Genomic DNA, 23,652 nt, shown 5'->3' with positions numbered 1-23,652 from the left:
AAAAGTTCAGGATTCACATTGCACCAACCGAAGTTTCCGAGGGGGCAGTGTATCCTCCATCATTAAACAAAATACAATACTTTTGAACTTTTTAGATAGTTATTTTGGGGTACTTCATTCGGACTTACACGCGGAAATTCGGGTTACGTCACCAGCGTAGGAACGGAACTCGTTCGTAACCTGGGGACTACCTGTATATTGAAAGTACACGAATGAAAATTGCTGCTGTAATTTGGTTCTTTTAATAACAACGTTGCCGTTGGGTCTCGACCTCGTACCTTCAACGCCGCACATTCTTTTCTGCTCTGGAGGCTTTCATAAAAACGGATTCGACACACAAATACTGAGAGTCTCAGGGTGCGGTCAAACAATAAACACAAGTTTTAATGAATGAGGCACACCCATAACAGCATCTGACTCCAATATATATACCTCACATTTTACAATCTCGTGGGCGTTTACTTTACTCATTCAAACCATTGGTCAACAAGGAACAGACTTGAGTAGACTGAGGGGGGTTCATGTTACACCTTTATGGTCTTCAAAGGACTAATATAATTGAGCTTACTCTTGACACCAAATGGTATATGTTAAAACTAACCAATGTGTGAATGCATGATTGCTTTGACTAAGAATGAAACACTACATAATGCATACAAGTGAACATATACACTCACCGGCCACTTTATTAGCTACACCTGTCCAACTGCTCGTTAACACTTAATTTCTAATCAGCCAATCACATTGCGGCAACTCAGTTCATTTAGGCATGTAGACATGGTTTAAGACAATCTCCTGCAGTTCAAACCGAGCATCAGTATGGGGAAAAAAGGTGATTTGAGTGACTTTGAACGTGGCATGGTTGTTGGTGCCAGAAGGGCTGGTCTGAGTATTTCAGAAACTGCTGATCTACTGGGATTTTTACGCACAACCATCTCTAGGGTTTACAGAGAATGGTCCGAAAAAGAAAAAATATCCAGTGAGCGGCAGTTCTGTGGGCGGAAATGCATTGTTGATGCCAGAGGTCAGAGGAGAATGGCCAGACTGGTTTGAGTTGATAGAAAGGCAACAGTGACTCAAATAACCACCCGTTACAACCAAGGTAGGCAGAAGAGCATCTCTGAATGCAGAGTACGTTGAACTTTGAGGCAGATGGGCTACAGCAGCAGAAGACCACGCCGGGTGGCACTCCTTTCAGCTAAGAACAGGAAACTGAGGCTACAATTTGCACAAGCTCATCAAAATTGGACAATAGAAGATTGGAAAAACGTTGCCTGGTCTGATAAGTCTCGATTTCTGCTGCGACATTCGGATGGTAGGGTCAGAATTTGGCGTCAACAACATGAAAGCATGGATCCATCCTGCCTTGTATCAACGGTTCAGGCTGGTGGTGGCGGTGTAATGGTGTGGGGAATATTTTCTTGGCACTCTTTGGGCCCCTTGGTACCAATTGAGCATCGTTGGAACGCCATAGCCTACCTGAGTATTGTTGCTGACCATGTCCATCCCTTTATGACCACAATGTACCCAACTTCAGCAGGATATTGCGCCATGTCATAAAGCTGGAATCATCTCAAACTGGTTTCTTGAACATGACAATGAGTCCACTGTACTCAAATGGCCTCCACAGTCACCAGATCTCCATCCAATAGAGCATCTTTGGGGTGTGGTGGAACGGGATATTGGCATCATGGATGTGCAGCCGACAAATCTGCACCAACTGTGTGATGCCATCATGTCAATGTGGACCAAACTCTCTGAGGAATGCTTCCAGCACCTTGTTGAATCCAAGCCATGAAGAATTGAGGCAGTTCTGAAGGCAAAAGGGTGTCCAACCCGTTACTAGCATGGTGTACCTAATAAAGTGGTCGGTGAGTGTAAATGTAAGTACAGTGGTACCTCTACATACGATCACTTCGACACACGATCTTTTCGACATCCGACGTAAAATTTGAGCCGCCATTTGTTTCTACATCCGACGAGTTGCTCGAAATACGACGACATGACAGCACTGCAAACGAACGCACGGTGGATTTTCTTGTGTGAGAAATCAACAGTTTCCAAAAAAAGTTGATACAGTTGGAGAAACAAGGAAAAAAGTGATGCTTACCTTTGAAATGAAGATGCAAGTTATAGAAAAATATGAGCTTGGGGTGCGCGTCCCTGAACTGGCTCAACAATAGCTCCATGGTCCTCTTCCGACCACCGTTCGCCACTATTTATAAGTTAAGGTGACAATTATTATTGTGGTAACATTGCCAAGGAAATCGCCAGCTTCGTCACGTTTTTATCATTTATTTAAGAACTTATCCAACACAAAACGCCCATTGTCTTAAGCAGTTGACTGCTCTCAAGAAAACGAAAGTATTATCTCTACCGCACCGACCTATCTCACTGAGACGTCAGCTTCGCGGTGCGTTCAGGGACAGTAAAAAGTGTCCGCCATATTAGAATCCGATTCGTTATTTACAGGAATAATTATTAATTCTTCTTCTTATTATTATATTATTCTGAATTATTTATTTATAACTTATTTGTTTTTCTATGTTTAATTGCCATTTGTAACAGTGCCAGCAGTATTTATTAAGAATTTAGTGTACGTTTTTAGGCTTTGGAACGAATTAATGGAATTATAATGTATTCCTATGGGAAAATCCTGCTCGACATACAACCATTTCGACTTACAAACAAGGTCCTGGAACGAATTAAATTCGTATGTAGAGGTACCACTGTACATAACAGATCCAAGGTTTTGAACAGGCGTGATACTGCTGTGTAGCCACAGCGTACAGATCTGATGTTGCTCACAGTGGTCCTCAGTGTGCTCAGGGAGGTAGTATGTCTGCTCAAACACATTCAAAATTAGAGGGACCATTGCTCCCAACCTGATTAATTAATTACTTATCCAAAATACTAGGGTTGTTCCGATCATTATTTTTTGCTCCCGATCCAATCCCGATCGTTTTAGTTTGAGTATCTGCCAATCCCGATATTTCCCAATCCGATTGCTTTTTTTTTTTTTTTTTTGCTCCCGATTGAATTCCAATCATTCCCGATAATTTTTCCCGATCATATACATTTTAGCAATGCATTAAGAAAAAAATGAATAAAACTCGGACGAATATATACATTCAACATACAGTACATAAGTACTGTATTTGTTTATTATGACAATAAATCCTCAAGATGGCATTTACATTATTAACATTCTTTCTGTGAGAGGGATCCATGGATAGAAAGACTTGCAATTCTCAAAGGACAAATAAGACTTTGTATTTTGTGACTAAATATGGCCACCCATTGGATTTTTATGAGCTTTCAGTAAATGATAATTCAGCCATTTAACTTCTGCCCAAATGCATGATGGGAAATGCAACCATGACTGTGCGTAATGGTACCAATTGATATATTTTCCCAGCATTGGGAAGTAAACTAGGGTGTTAAGAAAAAGATCAACTGCTACCATTTTTCCCCACATTGCTTCCCGCGATATTTCTGATCATTGAGAGAGGGATTATAAGGCTTTAGCCAATTAAAAAAAAGCTTCAAAGCCTGCCAAAATTCTCTCTACTCATTTTTACATTGCCTTTTAGTTCTATGTATACGTAATACAGTGCTATTATAGATTGAACGCGACAATGCATGAGTGGGTAGTGCAGCGCATGTGTTAATTGCGTTAAATATTTTAATTTTATTACCGCCGTTGACACAATAAATTTGACAGCCCCATTTTAAGCCAAAACTAAACACTCTGGATGAGTGTAAGACATTTTGTCTGTAACGTTAAATACAATTAGAAAATGATTAAATTTAGAAATATATATATATATATTAAAAAAGGCATTTTTGACGATTCCGATACTTTGAAAATGACGTGATCGGACCCCCTACACCAGGAGTGTCCAAACTTTTTGCAAAGGGGGCCAGATTTGGTGTGGTAAAAATGTGGTGGGCCGACCTTGGCTGACGTCCTTTACGTAGAACAATATATTTAAGCAAATTTTAGCAAGCCGTTCTGTGTGTCATAATTTGCTTTATTATAGGGCTGCAGCTATCGAATATTTTAGTAGTCGATTAATCGACGGACTGGTTTGTTCGAATCATCGAGTAAACGGTTAAGGAACATGAAAAATGAAAACACCTGAGCTGAGCCTCAAACGATATAATTTTTTTCAAAAATGAGGATCTGTGTACAACAAAAGAACAATTGGCTAACATGGATAGAGAAAGTCTGCTAGCTTAAATGCTATAAAATGCTAAAGTTTTTTTTTTTTTTTTTTTACAATGCTCTTAACAAGTGGTTCAGAAACATATTCCCACAAAAAACGGATAATTACCTACAAACTAAATTAAGAATGCATTAAAAAAACATTCGCTCAAACAAAAACTTAGCCTATGTTAGTCTTAACAGGGAGCAGTTGGATTCAGCCATGTGAAAAGAGGCAGACCAGAGAGCATTGTATCCACCCTCATCAGTAAAATTAAATGCAAACACTTTTAAAATCAACCATTACAATGCCACTTCACTTAAACGAATACTCGAAGCAACAAAATTTAGTTCGAATATTTTTTTCTAATGGAAGACTCGAGTTAATCGATTAATCGTTGCAGCACTACTTTTTTTTTTTTTTTTTTTTAATAATTTCAACAATTTAGCAACTAGCGTTTGTGGCTTTCTCTTTTGACTCTCAGACTATTGCGAAATACTGCTGCAGTGAAATTAAACTAGCTTCAAGTTGCTTCATTTTCTCGCTACGTATCTGCCCTGTAATCTTGTCGTACATGTCAGCGTCTCTTATTTGGTAATATCGCCTCATATTGAACTCTTTAAAACAGCGACTGCAGTCAACTTTTTTTGTTGATTGTCGCCATTTTAGAAAATTGGGAGTAAAGGGTGACATGTGGTAATGTTGCTTAGAGTGCTGCTCCCTTTTAGTGGGTAAATGAGGAGCAGCATTTAGTGTGTAAGCTACTTCATATGCTTGTAGCAGTACTGCTGACCAATTTATTAAGTCTGTGTGCAGGCCAGACGTTATTGATTTTATGACAGAGGCTGGGGGCCGGATGAAATCTGACCACGGGCCGCATTTGGCCCCCGGGCCGGACTTTGGACATGTCTGGGCTACACCCTCTCGGACATCTCTACAAAATACTTAAAATAATAAACGCAAAAAAAAAAAAACATTTGGGCATCTTTTACAAGCATCGATCAATTCGATTAATGAATGCAGCCAGACCTCCTTTTAGTGATAGAGACTTACCATTTTTAGAGGAAATAAAGGGGAGGGGGATGCTGCAGATGGTGCTAAGAACGCTGTAAAAAGTCTCACGCCTTGTGCTGTCAAACCATTGTTACCCAGGATTTTTTTTTTTTCATTTTTGCATTAAAGATTGATTTTTGCTAAAAATAATAATAGTAATAATAATAATTTCATTTTAATTATGATTTAAAAAAGCAAATTTATGGAAGGTGTTACTAGGTAAATCAAATGACATCATCAGACATCAATAGGGAGCCCATATATTTTAAAAACATCATGAGTTGTTTTAAAACACCAAAACAAAGCGCTAAATTGGATTTTTAAATGACTATTAGGAAAGCATTGACGTGTGAAACGTGCTAAATAGCAGGAACGCCCCTGTTGGAGCTACTGGTGAGCATTTCTTGCAGAGTGCAAGTGTTGAGCTCCGTCTCTCCTGAACGAGTCGAGTGCCTTCACCGCCGCCAGCATCATCAGCAGCAGCGGCGGCAGCAGCTTTCTCGTCCACCCTCCTCATCAATATGCGCTATTAAATGCTCAACGCTCCTGCACACTCAAACCGGAGAAGCAGTGTTGGAAACGATGTCAAGCCATATTTCAAATCTGAGCTCTTGACTGATCCAAAGCGCCCCCTCCTTTCTCCAGTCGACTTTTCTAATGGATAATCAATGGATTTGACTCTGATTTGATCGACTGTTGATCAAGGAAGATTTTTTTTGTTTTGTTTTTTTTCGCCGCCGCCGCTGCTGTCGTATGTGCTTGTAAACATGTTGACTTTGCACAAGACTCGCCAATTGCGCGTCTTGTCCGCACTGGTGGTCGGTTCCATAGTGTGTTGCGCCAAAAGGTGAGCTCTCGCGCCGTGTCGCCAAGTCAAGGTTACCGGGCAGGCTCGCTTGATGCGCGCGCTTTACGGTGATGGTCTTTTATCGTTTCAGTGTCAACGAACCGGGAAATATGTCTTTTGTGAAGGAGACGGTGGATAAACTCCTGAAAGGGTACGACATTCGACTGAGGCCAGACTTTGGAGGTAATTATCCATAATTAATCCGCCTTAAAATATGATTTGTTTTTTTGTTCAATATGTTTTTTTTTTCCTAATAACATTCGATTTAACCTCTTCTAGGGGCCCCAGTAGCAGTAGGGATGAGCATAGACGTGGCCAGCATAGACATGGTGTCTGAAGTGAACATGGTGAGTGGATTTACATCATCAACGCTGCTCGCTTGTGTTGACATAAAACATTGCCGCTTGTGTTGCTGGAAAAAACAAAACAAAAAATGCTTTGGCGTACTGTATAATTCCAAATGTAGCCCGTCGTGGTGACGGGTGTCAATGTAAATCTAAGTTTGCCGTTCAGCCCATTATGCTGGTTGACGTGCGGCAGATTGGATGGTCTTCTTGGATGCCTCTGAACATTTAAATGCCTGCGCTGGCAGTATATCATTGTGAGTATAAGTCACAGGAAGAAACTGGTTCAGATTTAAGGCAGGGGCGACCTAGTGCGATACAGGGCACAGCGGGGCACTGGCAAGCGAGCAGAAATTATTATTATTATTATTTATTATTATTATTATTATATTTTAGCACTTATCTATCATGGAAAAGTCAGAAATAGCACTTTAAAGCAGTGGTGTTACCAGGATGCCAGGTGTGGGTGGGCAATAATCTTACCTGGGGTGGGCGGGGCAAAAAAAAAAAGAAAAGAAAAAAAAAAGCTGCAATGCTCAAGTAGGTCAAAATCCAGCGTAGGGCTACTGCACCTTAAAACGTTTTGTTTTCTCGTTGAGATAACTGTTGTTGTGATTTGGTTGAAACAAAAGTTGATTTGATTTTATTTGACAAAATTGACATAGAACACATCCATAACTGAACAGTATATGGACATGCAGGTAACAATTTTTTTTAAGGTAACCTATTGTGGTTCCTCAGTTTTATTATTATTATTATAGTTTTTCTTTGTTCCGCAACCCCTTTGAGCTCAATTTGACCCCCTTAGAATGCTTCAAAGTGTACCAAAATCGGCAGGCAGGTCAAGACAGGTGCAATCTCACAAATACACTATGTAGCGCCCCCCTAGCAGTCATTGTTTGTCCCGCCGACGCTTTGACCCCCTCAGAATGCTTCAAAACTCACCAACCTCAACAGCCAGGTGAACACTGTGAAAACTTTGATAAAATGTAAAAAAAAAAAATAATAATAATAATAATAATAAAAATATTTGTAAATGTGTGTAGCACCCCATAGGAACAAAACCAACATTTCATTATTTTTTCAAGGTGAACGAGGAGGCAACAACGCAAAGGTTAAAACTTAGAACACATCAGTACTATATGAATCGGATACCATACGCAGTCCCCAGACTGCTGTTAGTATCACATCCAGTTTTCTTTGGGTGGGCACCCCCCCCCCTGGTAACACCCCTGAAAATACATGTGGCTGTAAAAACATGACATTTTTTAGGGATGTACAAAAACAAGGGCTTCACTACGGGGGGGGGGGGGGGGGGGGGGCTTAGCTAAAGGCGGAGTTTGACTTTTGGCGCGGGGGGGCACAACATGTTGATGAACCTGAAATGCAGTTTTAGCTATAAAATTAACTTCCAAGAATAATTATAATAATAAGTTGAAAATAAGTGTTTTTTGTTACCCATCATTTTTGTGAGGAATTCTAAATCAGGCTTCCTAGGACAGCTATACTTTTTGCCAAGATCGTCATTGGTTGAATATGGTACACTCGTCGGTGTTCTGTCAAATTTTGCACACCATCTCAAATTGCAAGTTTGTGTTAAAAATGGAGCAAATACAGCGGTTACAAAGTAAACACTCCAAACTTTCTTTAAATAAAGGAGTATTTACTTACATATGATCATGGGCGAACATGTAGAAAAGTTTTCTTCAGACACATCCTGCCATGTTAGATGCACAGAACAACTGCACGCCACTCTCTCACTGTTTACGTCTTCGCCGTGTAGTTAAGCATTAATTTACGCCATATTCGTGTTGAACATGTATGTTTACGATGTTACTTGAATATTTAGCACCTGTGGATAACATTGATAGTCCAACTGAATGTAAAAGAGGAGTTATTCACAGCCACAGTAGCGTTGGGAGCAAAATATTGTAAGGGTGCAAAATTTGGCAGAACACCGGTTGTGGCTCTGTTGTACAATTAGCGTCTTTAGTGGGGTAAATTGAAACTCCGCTCACCATTTTGGCGGTGCTCTCTAGCTTTTCATGGTCCACATTTTCTGTCCTTGGTTCTTTCTCAGTAGTTGTTGTCGTTTTGAAAGCTTAGGTTTAAAAAAATGACGTATATCGATCTTGCCTCTCCGTTCCTCAGGTGGTTTTGGCTAAGCAAAGCAAATGGCCGTCTGAGGTGCTAGTTGTGTTACTTTGTATTTCTGGGTTTCTTGAAGAAGACAACTTCCTGAAATAGTTGACGTTTTTACCAACAAATCTTTAGTTACAGAACAGAAGAGAGGCATCAACACTCACTGTTCACTGACGGGCTTTTCATCAGCTGTCTCGAGCTTGCTTCGTTTCTCTGACTTTTGTGTGATGTGATGAGCAGACATTACTAATCGAACATGCAGATACGATTTGCTCATATCATTACAATAGTCACATGATCTGTTTGAAATATAATTTTGACCCATTATATTTTTTTTTGTCCATTTCATTCATTTTTGTTGTTTGTTTTATTGCTTCACAACTTTTATCGACAATATTTTACCGGAAAATTCTGAACTTTGAAATCATATATAGGAAAGTCAGTTCCATGCAATGACACTTTTCGGCCACAGGAGGGGGGGCTGGTTATCGATCATAAAATGTCATGAACACACACGCATTGTACGATTCGTAAACACATATCACACGAAACACACACACAGTCATCAAATGTGTATGTGAATGGTCCTACTCACATTCATAACGTGCTTTTAATTTGAAATTCCCACTCACGAGTGTGTTGATATTTTTTAGACTCCTTTCGCGCAGCCGAGAAACACACGTGCATTTTTTCTAAACAGAGCCCATCTGCAGCCAATCAGACGTCTCCCTCTTAAACAGCCAATCACACGGGCAAGTCACACAAACAGCACGAAGTTGTTCAGCTTAAGAGACACTTTTTTAAGCTTTTTCGTTCCTTCACTTTTGACAATTTGTGAACCTGTAACACACATATGTACGCGTTTCTTCAAAACAACACGTATTTTAACAATAAAAGACTCGACACAAAACGACTGGTGTTCAAACGTCCATCTAATCTGATCAATATGTAAATTTCGTAGATTAAATTAGCCTAATTTTCGTCTTAAATGCTACAAATGCGAACATATTTACAATTGTCATAGCAAATCGCTCACACGCTACTCCGCAAACTGTAGCTGTAAACTTAATTACAAATGCATACACAAACATATATTAGCTGAAACAACTTACAGCCTTATGTTGGCCTAACCAGAGCGCAGCTATCCTTTATTCATGTGAGGTGTCTGAGTGCTCCTGCATGGAAGCATTATTGAACGACAGTCCAGCCACAGCCAACGCTGCCACCGGAGGGCAGTGTATCCTCCACCATTAAACAAAACCCTAACCGTTCATAACCCAGGGACTAACTGTATAAGAAAAAAAATAATCTACCGAAACACTTTTTTCCTCCGCAACACCAGGGTGTGCTGCAGTATGGTCAGAACTCTCAGCACCCCACTTCCCATGCTGATGCAAGGAGGTGACAAGAATTTAGCTAATTTCCTGCCATTCACATTGACGTCAGATTCACTTGAACTGGAAGGACTGGCTGTTAATGCTCATCTCTTAGTGCCATTGACAGAGCTAGACGTCCAATCCATTTTGACTGGGAGGGGCGAATGAACGTCACGCCCATTTCCAGCCAGTAGGTTTAGCCAAGAATAAACTAGACTGGCCCACATAAACTGTAATTGCTTTGAATGTGGCCCGCTAAACAAAATGAGTTTGACACTGCTGTAGATTACTCTTGATTTACATTCTATAAATACATGTAGATAATAAATTACATATTTATTGATGGCATAGCGCTGCTGGAGCATTTAAATCTTGTTAACTTTCACAATCAGCAGCCAGTTGATCCCTTCAGCTCACACTTTGTGCTGCTTGTTAACCTCTAGAGACCGAATTAACAAGTGCAACCTCTCAGGAGGCCGACTCATCTGACAGCTATCAGAAAATGCCGGCTAGAGTCTTCTAAAAATGCGATGCAGCTTGTCTGTGTTGAGACACGCACTGTACTTTTCTTCACTTTGGAGGCTGCTCCAAAAACATTTGCAGACAATGACCCAAATTGCATCAGAAATGTGATCGCACTGTCTCGTCCCATCGAATGGGTTTGCAGACTCCTTGGGCCCTATTTTCGTACGCCGTTTAAAACTAGACCAGCGTGAGTCTGCACCAAGTAAATGGGGCAAAGGGCATTAATCGGACTGTGAGAGAATTTTATTCACAAACACTTTTTTTTTTTAAATTGAAGCGACTTTTTTTGATTGAAAATATATATTTTGATTGAAGCAACTTTTTTTTTTTTGATTGAATAATAAAGACACAAATCTACCCCCATATGGCTCCGCCCAGGGGATACCATTTTTGACTGGGGTAACTACATTGGCATGACGCTGGCGGGCATCCCATATTCAATGGATGACGATCTTGGCGCAAAGTATTGCCAAAGCAGCCTAGTTTAGAATTCCCTTAAAGAATGATGGGAAACAAAAAAACGCACATTTTTAACTTATTATAAATATTCTTGTAAGTTAATTTTATTGCTGACACTGCGTTTCGGGGTTATCAACATGTTGTGCCCCCCCTACCCCAAAAGTCAAACGGTCAATGGTTGTAGCTGACCAACACAGTGTGAAAGCGGGATGAAAAGACTACCGTATTTTTCGGACTATAAGTCGCAGTTTTTTTCACAGTTTGGCTGGAGGTGCGACTTATACTCAGGAGCGACTTATGTGTGAAATTATTAACACATTATGATATCATTTCACATGTTATTTAGGTTTTTTGGAGTGACACTGATGGCTTGGTAAACTTGTTAGCATGTTCTTTATGCTATAGTTATCTGAATAACTAGCAATGGCCACGTTCACGTTCTGCCTTTGGCAATGTGTGTTCAATTGCATTGCCTTTTTTTATATTGAAATGCATGCTTTTAGTGTGTGGCGCTTTCACGCCCACGTGGGGGCGCACTCGCACTTGTTTACGTGAAGAAGAGCTCTCACACGGCAGAAGAAGACGGACAGCTATGCAGCTCTGAGTGAGGGGGCGAGTTAGCGAGAGAGAAACACGGCTGCTAACCTACGTTCATTGTTTATGCTTGTAAAATACCTCTACAGAGGCACCGCCTGTGTGTATAATCTTTTCTGTTGTTGTGTGTTTTCCACCCGTGATCGGACTCATAGAGCCAGTTGTGTGGTTGTTTGACGATGTGCTAATGCTAGCGAACGCATGCTAAAAGTTTGTGTCATTGCTGTAATAGACCCTACTCACCTACGTCACAAAATGACGTGTCGCTGTATCCGGCCGCCATATTGTCCGTCATTTTTTAGCCCTATTCTCAATGGTTTCAATTAGTCGTGCAATTTATAGAGCAATTCATGGAAGCCCCGGTGTTATCTGACGCTGTAAACTCATTGGCTGCGTTGCATAAAAGGCGTTATGTGGAAAAGCTTCAGTTTATCCATTCGCCAGATCCATATTTGATGCCTAAATCGATGTTTTTCGACCCGCTGTCTTCGCCGTCTTTGCCTGACATCTGCTAGCTACCCTGATATTTACAACTATCTTGTCCACACAAAATCGGCCTATTCTCACGAAAGTTTGAAAAACTTTAAGAGCTTGGAGGCTTATAAATACTTCGTTGCTGGTTGCTAAACAGGTCCTCGTCCACGAAAATTCGGCAGGAATCTATCTTGTGCTCGGGAAGATGAGTTCCGAAATTTTCAATTCAAAATCTTTTGTTCTTGCTAACATCCACTGTCAAGTCTGATGTATTTCATGTCATTTGTCAATGGTGCTAGGGCTTTTAATGTTCATATGGTTTAGCGATAGCACTCTCACTACACACATATATAATATGTAATAATTATGAAGTGCGATAGCACCACTCCAGATTGTCCCTTGTTGAATTTATTTTTTGGCTTTTGACCTCAATAGTGAAATTGTAAATTAATTGTATGACTTGTATGTCTTATTATCCCCTTATAATTATATATTTTCAGGTAGATCATTCACAACGTCTGAGTGTATGTTGTCGGCGATTAGCCTAGCAACGATCTTAATTGTGGTTGTCAGCCCAAAACCCTCTAAATATATATTAAATGCATCTTACCAGATATAAAATGACTACTACATAATCTGTGGTAATCGTTTGGAGCCCAGTTTTCTCGTCGAATTGCAGCAGCCCATCTTGCTCTCCTCTCCGGGTCTCTCGGAATCCGGTAGAACTTCAAGTCTCTCCGTCTATCTTCTCTGTTATTGCAACCGACCGCCACACACGCCTTCACCATTTTGATTATTAATGTTAACGAGCAGAAAAACACGCCATAATAGGAGGAATTTACGTAGCGGTAATGCATCAACAGTGACGAGTTGACAGACAATATGGCGCGGGGGCGTGGTTGTGACGTCATGTGAGTAGGGTCTATAGCAGCTAATTATCATTTATTTACGTTGATGCGAACTTGTTTGGTATCGAGGACGAAATTGATTCAGCAAATTATACGGACGTCCAGCATCGTCATTTGGGAATTTAGCTCGCTGTATAGCCAGGACCGAGCCTGGTGAAGACAGTATATTCGCATTTCGTTGTTTATGCACTGTACACTTATATTCCATTGACGCATATGTAAGTTGATACCATTGACGTCCATGGATGTTAAATTTTTTTCCCATACATTTTCAATGGGATTTTTTCCCCCCCAGATCAACAGAAAAATGACCAGATTTCAATTGTACGTGTCCCCCAAACTTCCCCAATTCCATTGACGCTTATGATGGGTTCCGCCATTGACGGCCATGGATAGGGATGGGAATCGAAATCCGATTCCAATTCCGAACCGGTTCCTAGTGTTTCGAGGCCTCGACATCACAATGAAAAAGCCGTAACGATCACTTTAACGATTCCTAAAGACACTATTGCGTCGTGACGTGTCTTGTTGTCCAGAACTCCAGACGCATCAAACTAGCATGGTGCTAAGAACCACGCGCTCCAAAGTTTGGCTACACTTCACCAGGAAAGAGGGTAAAAATGAAAGGTTACGAAGGTTTAGCACAAGCATTGCAGCCGTAAACATAACAATGACAGCACGTAGGTTCAAACGCTCGAAAGTGTGTCTTCACTTCACGAGGAAAAATTAAAACAAAGCGACTTGCAGTCATTGCAAGGTGGAGATAACTGCAGCGGGAGGGAATACGAGTCGACTGTGCTGTCCTCACCGAGACGCTGAGGCTCAGTCCTGGCTATAGCCTACAGCAGCTAGCTAAACTCCCAAATGACGATGCAGAAGACGTTGGTATAATTTGCTGACTTTGTTCAACCATCACTTGAAGAGTGAAACTAAAATTAGAAATGAAACAAATCAATTTCATCCCCAATAACAAACAGGTTTGCCTCAACGTAAATCAGCGATGATTAGCTGTTAATACATTAATCACAAAAACGGTTAGCATGCGTTCGCTAGCATTAGCACATCGTTCAAACCACTTCACAACTGGATTTAAGTGTCCGATCGCGAGTGGAAACACAACAGCAACAACACAAAAATGATACATACAGGCGTTGCCTCTGTAGATATTTTACAAACATTAACAAAGAACGTAGGCTCGTAGCAGTGTTTCCCTCTCTCACTAACTCGCTCGGATGCGCACGTCTTCTTCGCATGTAAGTGCGCTCTTCTTCACGTGAGCGTGTCTTCTTCGCGTGAGGAAGCGCAAGGGCGCCCCCACTTGAGCGTGAAAGCACCCGGAACAAGCGGAAGATGATGGATGGCTGGATGGTAAATATTACACTTTAACACAGGGGTCCCCAAACTACGGCCCGTGGGCCGAATACGGCCCGCCTCCACATTTGGTCGGGCCCCCTGAACAATACCAGAGAGCATTTTGAATTTATTTATTTTCTTAATAATATTATTTATTTCCAGGCCTTTTTCTGTAACCCTCTCAGAGAGGGTTATTTGGTTATTATCTATTCAATTAATAGTGTTATTATTATTTATTATTATTATATTAAATTATATTATTATTTTTATTTTATTTACTTTTGTCCCATGAAGAATCCAGGAAGGGTTATTTAATTGTGGCTTTCTGAAAAACAATTTTTTACATTTAGGCACTCCTGCAATCGTCACACTTTTTCTGTTACAAACTGACCCCGGCTCCTCATCAGACAATGGAAAAGTTATGTTGCCCTCACAGGAAAAAGTTTGGGGACCCCTGCCTTAACACATATTGCCAAAGGCAGAACAATGACCTATATGCCAATATATACCAATATTTTTTATTTCTATTAGAAAAATGTTTCAGTAAAATGTTACACATTCTTGTGTATTTGCAACTTATTGCCACAGTTAACATTGAGGCTTTGGGCCTCTTTTGACCTCGTTGTGAGTTAGTAAGGTTGTGACTTCTGATTAAACAAACTCAATGCAAATCAAAACGTTTTGTTTGTCTTTTTCCTCAAATTAGAATCGATAAGAGAATCGATAAAGAATTGAATCGTTAAGCAATATCGATAATGGAATCGGAATCGTAAAAATCGTATCAATTCCCATCCCTAGCCATGGTCGTCCAAATTTCCCATTCATTTCTAATGGCATTAACGGGTTTGTTTGTCCATTCTATTGATGCCGATATACTTGGATTTCATTGACGCCTATGTAAGACGATGCCATTGACGGCCATGGACGTCCAAATTTTTCCCATTCATTTTCAATGGTAAAAAAAAAAAAACAATGTCCTCAAATCAACAGGAAATGACCAGATATAATAGGACGTGTCCCCCAAATTTCCACGATACCAATGACGCTTATGAAGGGTGCTGCCATTGACGGCCATGGTCGTCCAAATTTTCCATTCTTTTCTAATGGCACTTAGTTTGTTTAATGCCATTGACAGGCATTTTTGTCCATTCTATTGATAGCCCGGGGCGGGGCGGGGCGGGGCGGGGCGGGGCTACAATCTGTATCGCCACACAGGAAAGACCAGGTGTAATTTCTCCAGAAATTGCAGTTTCTAGTTCAGCATGTTGTTCTCTATTGTATTCTTATATTAAATTGCCTTTCAAGATGACATACTGTATCTGCTCTATGTGTTGCATTCTATCAAGTAAATTTCGTTCTGTTGATTTATTGTTATAATAAATTAATGCAGTATTTATGTACAGTATGTTGAATGTATATATCCGTCTTGTATCTTATCTTTCCATTCCAACAATAATTTACAGAAAAATATGGCATATTTTATAGATGGTTTGAATTGCGATGAATTACGATTAATTCATGTTTAAGCTGTGATTAACTCGTTTAAAAATTCTAATCGTTTGACAGCCCTAAATAGTAATAATAATAGTTATTAATAATAGTTTTTTTCTCTTCGTTGGGCATTTTATGGCTGGTGCGACTTACAGTATACTCAGGTGCGACTTGTAGTCCGAAAAATACGGTATATTTTCTTGGTTTATTAAATTACCGAATTTACCGACATGGTCAAAATTACGTCGGTCATCGTGTAGAATTTCGGTTAGTGTAAATTTTGGGTATACCGCCCGGCTCATTTACAACGTCACTCAAATCAAACGAATCATCGCAGCAGAAAAATTGAATTCATAGCTTTTTTCTAATCGAATTACTCTATTTAATTGATTCATCGTCGCAGCGCTACAACAGCGGCTTGTGTGCTTCTGTAAATATTTGCTCACTAAAGCACGTCAGACCAGTCCAGCTATGTTATGTGCCGGAGCGCAGAGGGATGCGTCCGTGGGTTGCCACTGATCAATACTAATGACTTGATGATTACTTCACTAGGTGATTGCATGCTCGGATCTTTCCGTCAGTCCCATAGCGACGTCTGAATCCAGTGAGATTACTTTTATGTGCCACTAATTTCTTCTGATAAATTGCATTTCTGGGATTTATGAGTCGATATCTCACTGCCGTCCAAAGCCAACATCACCTGGTTATTGCTTCTGATATATGAGCACTTGTCTAGGTCATATACACACACTACTGATTAGGCAAGGGCGACACGTGAATGTTTTGCTCACTTTAGTAGTATATCTTTAGCCATTTAGCCTTATGGTAATGATAGCAGTTTCATAATTTTTCACGTTTCCTTTTGAATTATGCTTGTTGCAGCGGTGCCTAATTGCAGCCATTTTCAGCACATTTCCTCTGAAGCCGACCGAAAAATCACAGCCTTGCCATAAAATGGGCGAGGGTTCATCAGAGGGAATGAAATAATGACTATGGCACTATCATGCTTTGTCTGGGCTTCCCTTCAAAATGGCCACTTTGCTGCATTCATTTCTATTAAATTCCAGCCAGAAAATCTAAACGGCAACCAACGTAGCGACCCAGGGGTGATATTCGCAAACTGTTTCTGAAAGTTTAGACGTTTTTGAAAAATGTGCTGCTCGCTGTGCAAAAACAAAACAAAAAAGCACAGGCCTCATATCTCTCCCAAATGCTGCAATACAACAATTGGAATACAATGGCATTTTTAGCAGAAACAATGGCAGTGGCGATACAGATAAGGTGATGATTTGGGATAGAAAATAGGAAACAATAGATAGTGCTTTGTGGATGAACAAACAAAAAATAAAGAGTAGACAGATTGTGCTTTGGATAGAGACAGGGTTGCCGGATGGGAAAGACAGTAACAGCGTAAAAAACGTCCAATTGAATAAAAAGCAGCCCAAATGACAGCCTCCCATTCAAGATGAGATGTTTCACTTATACAACTCAATCTACATTTTGATACAAGGGCGTAGGTTTGCATAGGGACAGTTGGAGCATAACACTAACAACTTTTCAGGATGCTCGAGTTGTCCCCACCAACTTATAGTAAGAAAACGGCGGTGGTGGACTGGAGGGGGGGGGGGGTCGTGTGTGAGTGTGTGTATGCACAAGTGTATCAGTATTTGTACGTGTCTGTCGACGAAATATGAGTTGCAGGGCCCTGCGACCGGCCTTGGGATGAGAATCAAGGGCAAGAGATAGGGCCATCTGCGCGGCTCTCCCCATGAGAAGGGAGGGGAGGGGTAAGGGGGTTCGGGAAAGGAAAATTATTACTGGTGCACGATAATTATTGGTCAGATAATTATCGGTCCCATAATAGGAATTATGACGTCATCCCAATAAATCCAATAACATTATTAAAAGGACCGATAATATGTACTGTGCTGACTGGCCTGGAAATCAGTTGACCATTTGCGGGGCATTGCTGCCACCTGCTGGTAAGAATAATTCGTTGCGTCTATAATTTGTTCCACGAACTCATTCACTTTACACAGTGCTGTGTCTAGCGGTAGCATTGACAATCATGAATGCTTTCTGTTACTTACGTTTCTGCCTCGGAATTATATGTAAGTATTTGTTTACTATAACATATGGATGTGCAATACAGTAAATGTTTACTTTGGTGGTGAAGGGTCATATGAAAAGAACTTCATTAGTTGTTGTGTTATAGAAGCCAGCCAATGCTTAAGGCTAGTAACTCAAGCGAGTGTGCTATGCTATTCATACATATAATAGTTGTTGTGTTATATTAGTCTGTCAGCATGCTTGGTAGGATTTTATACTATGCAGAGAAACCTCATACTTTATTGAATATGGGTTCACTCACTGCTGTTTATATTGATTATTATAAGGCAAGCCATTAATCCATTTTGTTCTACCATATTTTTGTTATAAGGAATGAGTGACAAACCTTACTATATAATGTTTGCATTTTACAGTGTTAGTTATAAGTTAGTAAGTTATTGAGAGGCATTTTGGTTATTGATAGGCTTGCTGTCCTAACCTGTCTCTCAGGTTAAGAAAGTTGTTTCATGGACCAAGACCACAACAGTCTCCTGTAGCACCAAATATACAGGGTGACCCCAAAAAAAGTTTACACTGCCATAATACAACTTAAATGCCATGTTTATTCATCTTAGAATTAGAATTGAATCACAAATTATACATGTGTCATTATTATCAATGTGTCCTCCCTTAAGTGTCACAACAGCCTCCAGGCGCCTGCGGAACGCTTGACAGGTCTTCTTTATGTAGGATGCTGTCATCTTTTCCCAAGATCTAACAATGGACCTCTCCAAGTCTGCCACAGAAGGTTGTGGCTTCTTACATGCACTGTCCTCCACAGTTGCCCATATGCTATAATCCAGGGGATTGAGATCTGGACTCTGGGGTGGCCACATATCACCTTGTCAATAAACTTTTTGGTCCGCACAGATCGGGCAAGTCCAGACCCAGGTTTTCGTGAGGCTGTTCCAGTATCTTTCAGCTTCTTTTTAATTTTGTAGACTGCACATCTGGATATTCCCAGATTTGCTGCAATCTCACAAGGTGTCAGACCGGTACGCAGCAATTCAGGTACAGCTAAAGTTTTCTTCATTTTCAGCAGAAGCACAGGAATTGTAGAGACGAGAGATTACCAGCTGCATTGAGTGACCTTAATGAATCACTTAAGTAGGGATGGGAATCGAAATCCGATTCCAATTCGGAACCGGTTCCGAGTGTTTCGAGGCCTCGACATCACAATGAAAAAGCCTTAACGATCCCTTTAATGATTCCTAAAGACGCGTATTGCGTCGTGATGTGTCTTGTTGTCCAGACGCATCAAACTAGCATTGCGCCAAGAACCACTCGCTCCAAAGTTTGACTACACTTCACCAGGAAAGAGTGTGAAAATGAAAGGTTACGAGCATTGCAGCCATAAACATAACAATGACAGCATGTAGGTTCAAACGCTCGAAAGTGTGTCTTCACTTCACGAGGAAAAATTACAACAAAGCGACTTGCAGTCATTGCAAGGTGGAGATAACTGCATCGTGAGGGAATACGACTGCGCTGTCCTCACAGAGAGGCTAAGGCTCAGTCCTGGCTATACAGCTGGCTAAACTCCCAAATGACGATGCGGAAGACGTTGGTATAATTTGCTGACTTTATTCAACCATCACTTGAAGAGTGAAACTAAAAATAGAAATGAAACAAATCAATTTCGTCCCCAATAACAAACAGGTTTGCGTCAACGTAAATCAGCGATGATGATCTCCTAATAACAGTAATAACAAATGGTTAGCATTCGTTCGCTAGCATTAGCACATCGTTCAAACCACTACACAACTGGATTTAAGTGTCTGATTGCGAGTGGAAACACAACAACAACAACAAAAAATATCTGTAGATATTAACATTAACGAAGAACGTAGGCTCGTAGAAGTGTTTCCCTCTCTCACTAACTCGCTCACTCGCTTGGATGCGGCATTTCTTCTTCGGGTGTAAGCGCGCTCTTCACGTGAGCGCGTTCTTCTTCACGTGAGGAAGCGCAAGGGCGCCCCCACTTCAGCGTGTAAGCGCCACAAAAACTAAAAGGCATGCATTTCAATGTAATGGTAAATAATACACGTTAACCCAGAAGTCCCCAAACTGCGGCCCGCGGCCCAAATGCCTCCACATTTGGTCCGGCCATTTTGATTTTTTTTTTTTTTTCTCAATCGTGTTATTTATTTCCTGGCCTTTTCCTTGAAGAATTCAGAGAGGGTTATTTGGTTATTATCTATTTAATTAATAGTGTTTTTATTATTAATTATTATTATTATTATTATTATTATATTATTATTTTTATTTTATTTACTTTCATTCCGTGAAGAATCCAGAAAGGGTTATTTGAATGTGGCTTTCTGAAAAACAATAATTTTTTACATTTATGCACTTCTGCAATCTTCACACTTTTTCTGTTACAAACTGACCCCGGCCCCCTCATCAGAGATGGGAAAAGTTATGTGGCCCTCACAGGAAAAAGTTTGGGGACCCCTGCTGTTTCAGTAAAATGTTACACATTCTTGTGTATTTGCCACTTATTGCCACAGTTAACATTGAGGCTTTGGGCCTCTTTTGATCTCGTTGGGAGTTTGTAAGGTTGTGACTTCTGATTAAACAAACTCGATGCCAATCAAAACATTTGTTCTTTTTCCCCAAATTAGAATCGATAAGAGAATCGATAAAGAATCGAATCGTTAAGCAATATCGATAATGGAATCGGAATCGTAAAAATCCTATCAATTCCCATCCCTACACTTAAGCATGACAACCTATTTAGATATGTTTCAATGGCTTTTAAACAAGCAGTCAACTGAGTGTAAACGTTTTTTTTGGGGGTCACCCTGTATTTATCTGATGACAAAGCACAATACCTGTTGGGTTTAGGTTTTAGTTCAGTGCTCATTGTTCAGGAAACACATCTTCATTTATACTGACTAATTGATTGTGATTGACTCAAATTATATTTATTTGAAAAAATAAATATTGGCACTTTATTTGAAGTCAAGACAGTTCTTGTCTTTGTTTTGTTCATTATAATAATGTTCATGTCATTCTGAAAATTCTGGTGAGGTCAAAGGCAAATGTATGTTGAATCCACAGTTATTTTTTTTTTTTTAAACCTCCAGGTGTTCAAAAACTGAATATATATTTTAAAAAAATATATATTTATTATCGGTTATCGATATCGGTATGGTAGCGGGCGGGCAAAGCTTTATTATCTAATTCCGAAGGGTTCGGTGACTCTGCATGCGAAACTTGTGGGGTTCGGTACATTTACAAGGTTAAGAACCACCGGTCTATCGGTATAGGCTTTGAGGAGCAGGAAGTTATCGATATCGGTATCAAAAAATGGATATCGTGCACCCCTAAAAATTATGTAATCGAATTAGGCCGAATAAGTAAGTTAATATGTCCAAATGCAGTTGGTCCTCAGTCAAATTCGCGCTCCTCAGGGCGTAGGTGAGCCCTCATTGCCAATGGTCGTGGTCCGCCTCGACAGTTACGCCATTTTTCCCCGTCCTTCCTCGGACCGAACCGTGAGTCCACGGAACCAGTTCTCGGTCCGAGCCTCGACACGGTCCTCCGATGCCTTGAACCGCACCGTTTGATCTGTGGTCAACTTGTTGATTTCCTTGAAAGCTGCCATCTTGGAAACTTTCTGGTAGAGCAAGGCACCTCCTAAGTCAAGGGAACCCCACGACCGTCACGCCAAACAGCCAAATATCCTCGATATCTTCCCCAGATGGGACAGTAAGACACGCTGGCTTCGAGTGATCCCATGAATCTCTCACATATCCAGCGGCGGAGGTACCATCTGGGAAGGACGGCTCTCCTGGTACACCGTGTCTTGTTGAAAAAATCTTGTCGATCGCGCTGAAAGACCAATTAATCAGATCCATTTTCGTATTAGGGGCCGGCAACAGTTGATCCAAAGGGGACATAAAAAAAAAGCAGGCAGACTAGACTGACGAAGATAGCAGAGCAGCAGGAGCAGGGAGGAAACATGTCCGCCCCTGTCGAAGGTGAGAAGATAACATCGATGAATCGAACTACCGTATTTTTCAGACTACAAGTCGCTCCTGAGTATAAGTCGAGCCAGCCATAAAATGCCCAACGAAGAGAAAAAAAACATATACAAGTCGCACCGGAGTATAAGTCGAATTTTTGGGGGAAATTTACTTGATAAAATCCAACACATAGAACAGACATGTCATCTTGAAAGGCAATTTAATATAAAAATACAATAGAGAACAACATGCTAAATAAATGTACAGTGTACAGTGCATGAACAACAAAATGTGAATATACTGTCCTACGCTACGGCTCGGTCCTGGCTGTACAGCGAACTCCCAAAATACAATGCTGGACGTCCGTATAATTTGCTGAATCACTTTGGTCCTCAGTAGAAAACAGGTTCGCATCAACGTAAATAAATGATAATTAGGTACTATTAGTAATAAGTAACAGGTTAGCACATCGTTCAAACAACCACACAACTGGCTCTAAGTGTCCGATCGCGGGTGGAAAACACACAACAACAACAGAAAAGATGATACACGCAGGGGTTGCCTTTGTAGAGATGATTTAAAAGCATAAACAATGAAAGTAGGTTCGCATCCGTCTATTCTCTCTAGCTAACTCGCCCACTCACTCACTCACTCACTCAGAGCTACGTAGCTGTCCGTCTTCTTCTGGTGTGTCACGTAAACAAGTGCGAGTGCGCCCTCACGTGGGCGTGAAAGCGCCACAAACTAAATGCATCCATTTCAAGATAAAAAAGTCAATAATATAATTGAACATACACTGCCAAAGGCAGAACGCGAACGTGGCCATAGCTATAGAGATATTCAGATAACTATAGCATAAGAACATGCTAACAACTTTACAAAATCATCAGTGTCATTGCAAAACACCAAAATAACATGTGAAATTATATCATAATGTGTTAATAATTCCACACATAAGTCGCTCCTGAGTATAAGTCGCACCCCCAGCCAAAATATGAAAAAAAAACGCGACTTATAGTCCGAAAAATACGGTAATTCATCCATAGAGTAATCGATTACTTAAATAATGGATAGCTGCAACCCGAGAGAGATGTATTCATTTGACAACATGTTCGTCATTAGAATTTGTATGAACATACTGTACATAGAAAATCCAAATCATAGATACACTTCTCAGCGTGAGGCAGCTGTTTCGAATCTCATTGGGAATTCCTAATGAAGTGTGTGGCCAGCGAGTATATATTCTCTAGACATTTTCCTTATTTGCAATTCTGCCCTATGTTGATTAAATGAACTGCAGATCGAATCAAGTCTGGCGGCACATCAAGAGTATGAGAAGTATAGGAAGAGGGAGAGAGAAGAAATATCGGAAGAGAGAAGGAGAGGGCTGCGAGACGTAAATATTTATCCAAATAGAAAATAGCAGAGTGACAGCATCTGGCACGGCAGATTTGACGGTGTGGCTTTCTCGCTGCCCCCTGTGCCTCTACAAGGGCGCAAGTTTCTCAACCAGCAGATGCTAAAGGGGTTTAAATGAGGCACACTAATTACAGTACCTCAGAAATGAGTTTAGGGGTGCACGGGGACAAAATCAGAGCCTGGCAAAATGGATGACTGGAATTTGGTTGTCTCTCGGCAGCCCGCTAATATGAAGCCGTATTCCCTTGACGTATTTGGAAGTGTAGAAGAGCTATGTCCTGCGACTAAGTTTATCTAACTATCTACAGTGAAGAAAATAAGTATTGAAACCCCCTGCTATTTTGCAAGTTATCCCACTTAGAAATCATGGATGAGTCTA

The 23,652-nt window shown here is 40.6% G+C and overlaps 1 protein-coding gene across 4 annotated transcripts in view; it reads left to right on the top strand.

The window, feature by feature from the left end:
- LOC130931637 (gamma-aminobutyric acid receptor subunit beta-3-like) overlaps positions 1–23,652 on the top strand; it is a 190,867-nt gene that overhangs the window by 84,182 nt on the left and 83,033 nt on the right. For 2 of the 4 annotated variants that reach the window (XM_057860585.1, XM_057860576.1), the window contains exons 1-3: positions 5,692–6,108; positions 6,200–6,291; positions 6,388–6,455. In XM_057860585.1, coding sequence (XP_057716568.1) covers positions 6,029–6,108; positions 6,200–6,291; positions 6,388–6,455 — 240 coding nt within the window. In that variant the 5' untranslated portion in view covers positions 5,692–6,028. Of the gene's footprint in view, positions 1–5,691; positions 6,109–6,199; positions 6,292–6,387; positions 6,456–23,652 lie in introns of those variants that run through there. The other 2 variants (XM_057860567.1, XM_057860559.1) reach the window with 1 other exon arrangement.

The sequence above is a fragment of the Corythoichthys intestinalis genome, chromosome 2 (assembly GCF_030265065.1).
Source record: "Corythoichthys intestinalis isolate RoL2023-P3 chromosome 2, ASM3026506v1, whole genome shotgun sequence".
Classification (NCBI taxonomy): domain Eukaryota; kingdom Metazoa; phylum Chordata; class Actinopteri; order Syngnathiformes; family Syngnathidae; genus Corythoichthys; species Corythoichthys intestinalis.
The sequence above is the reverse complement of the archived record's forward strand: the minus strand, read 5'-3'. Positions and strand labels throughout refer to the sequence as shown.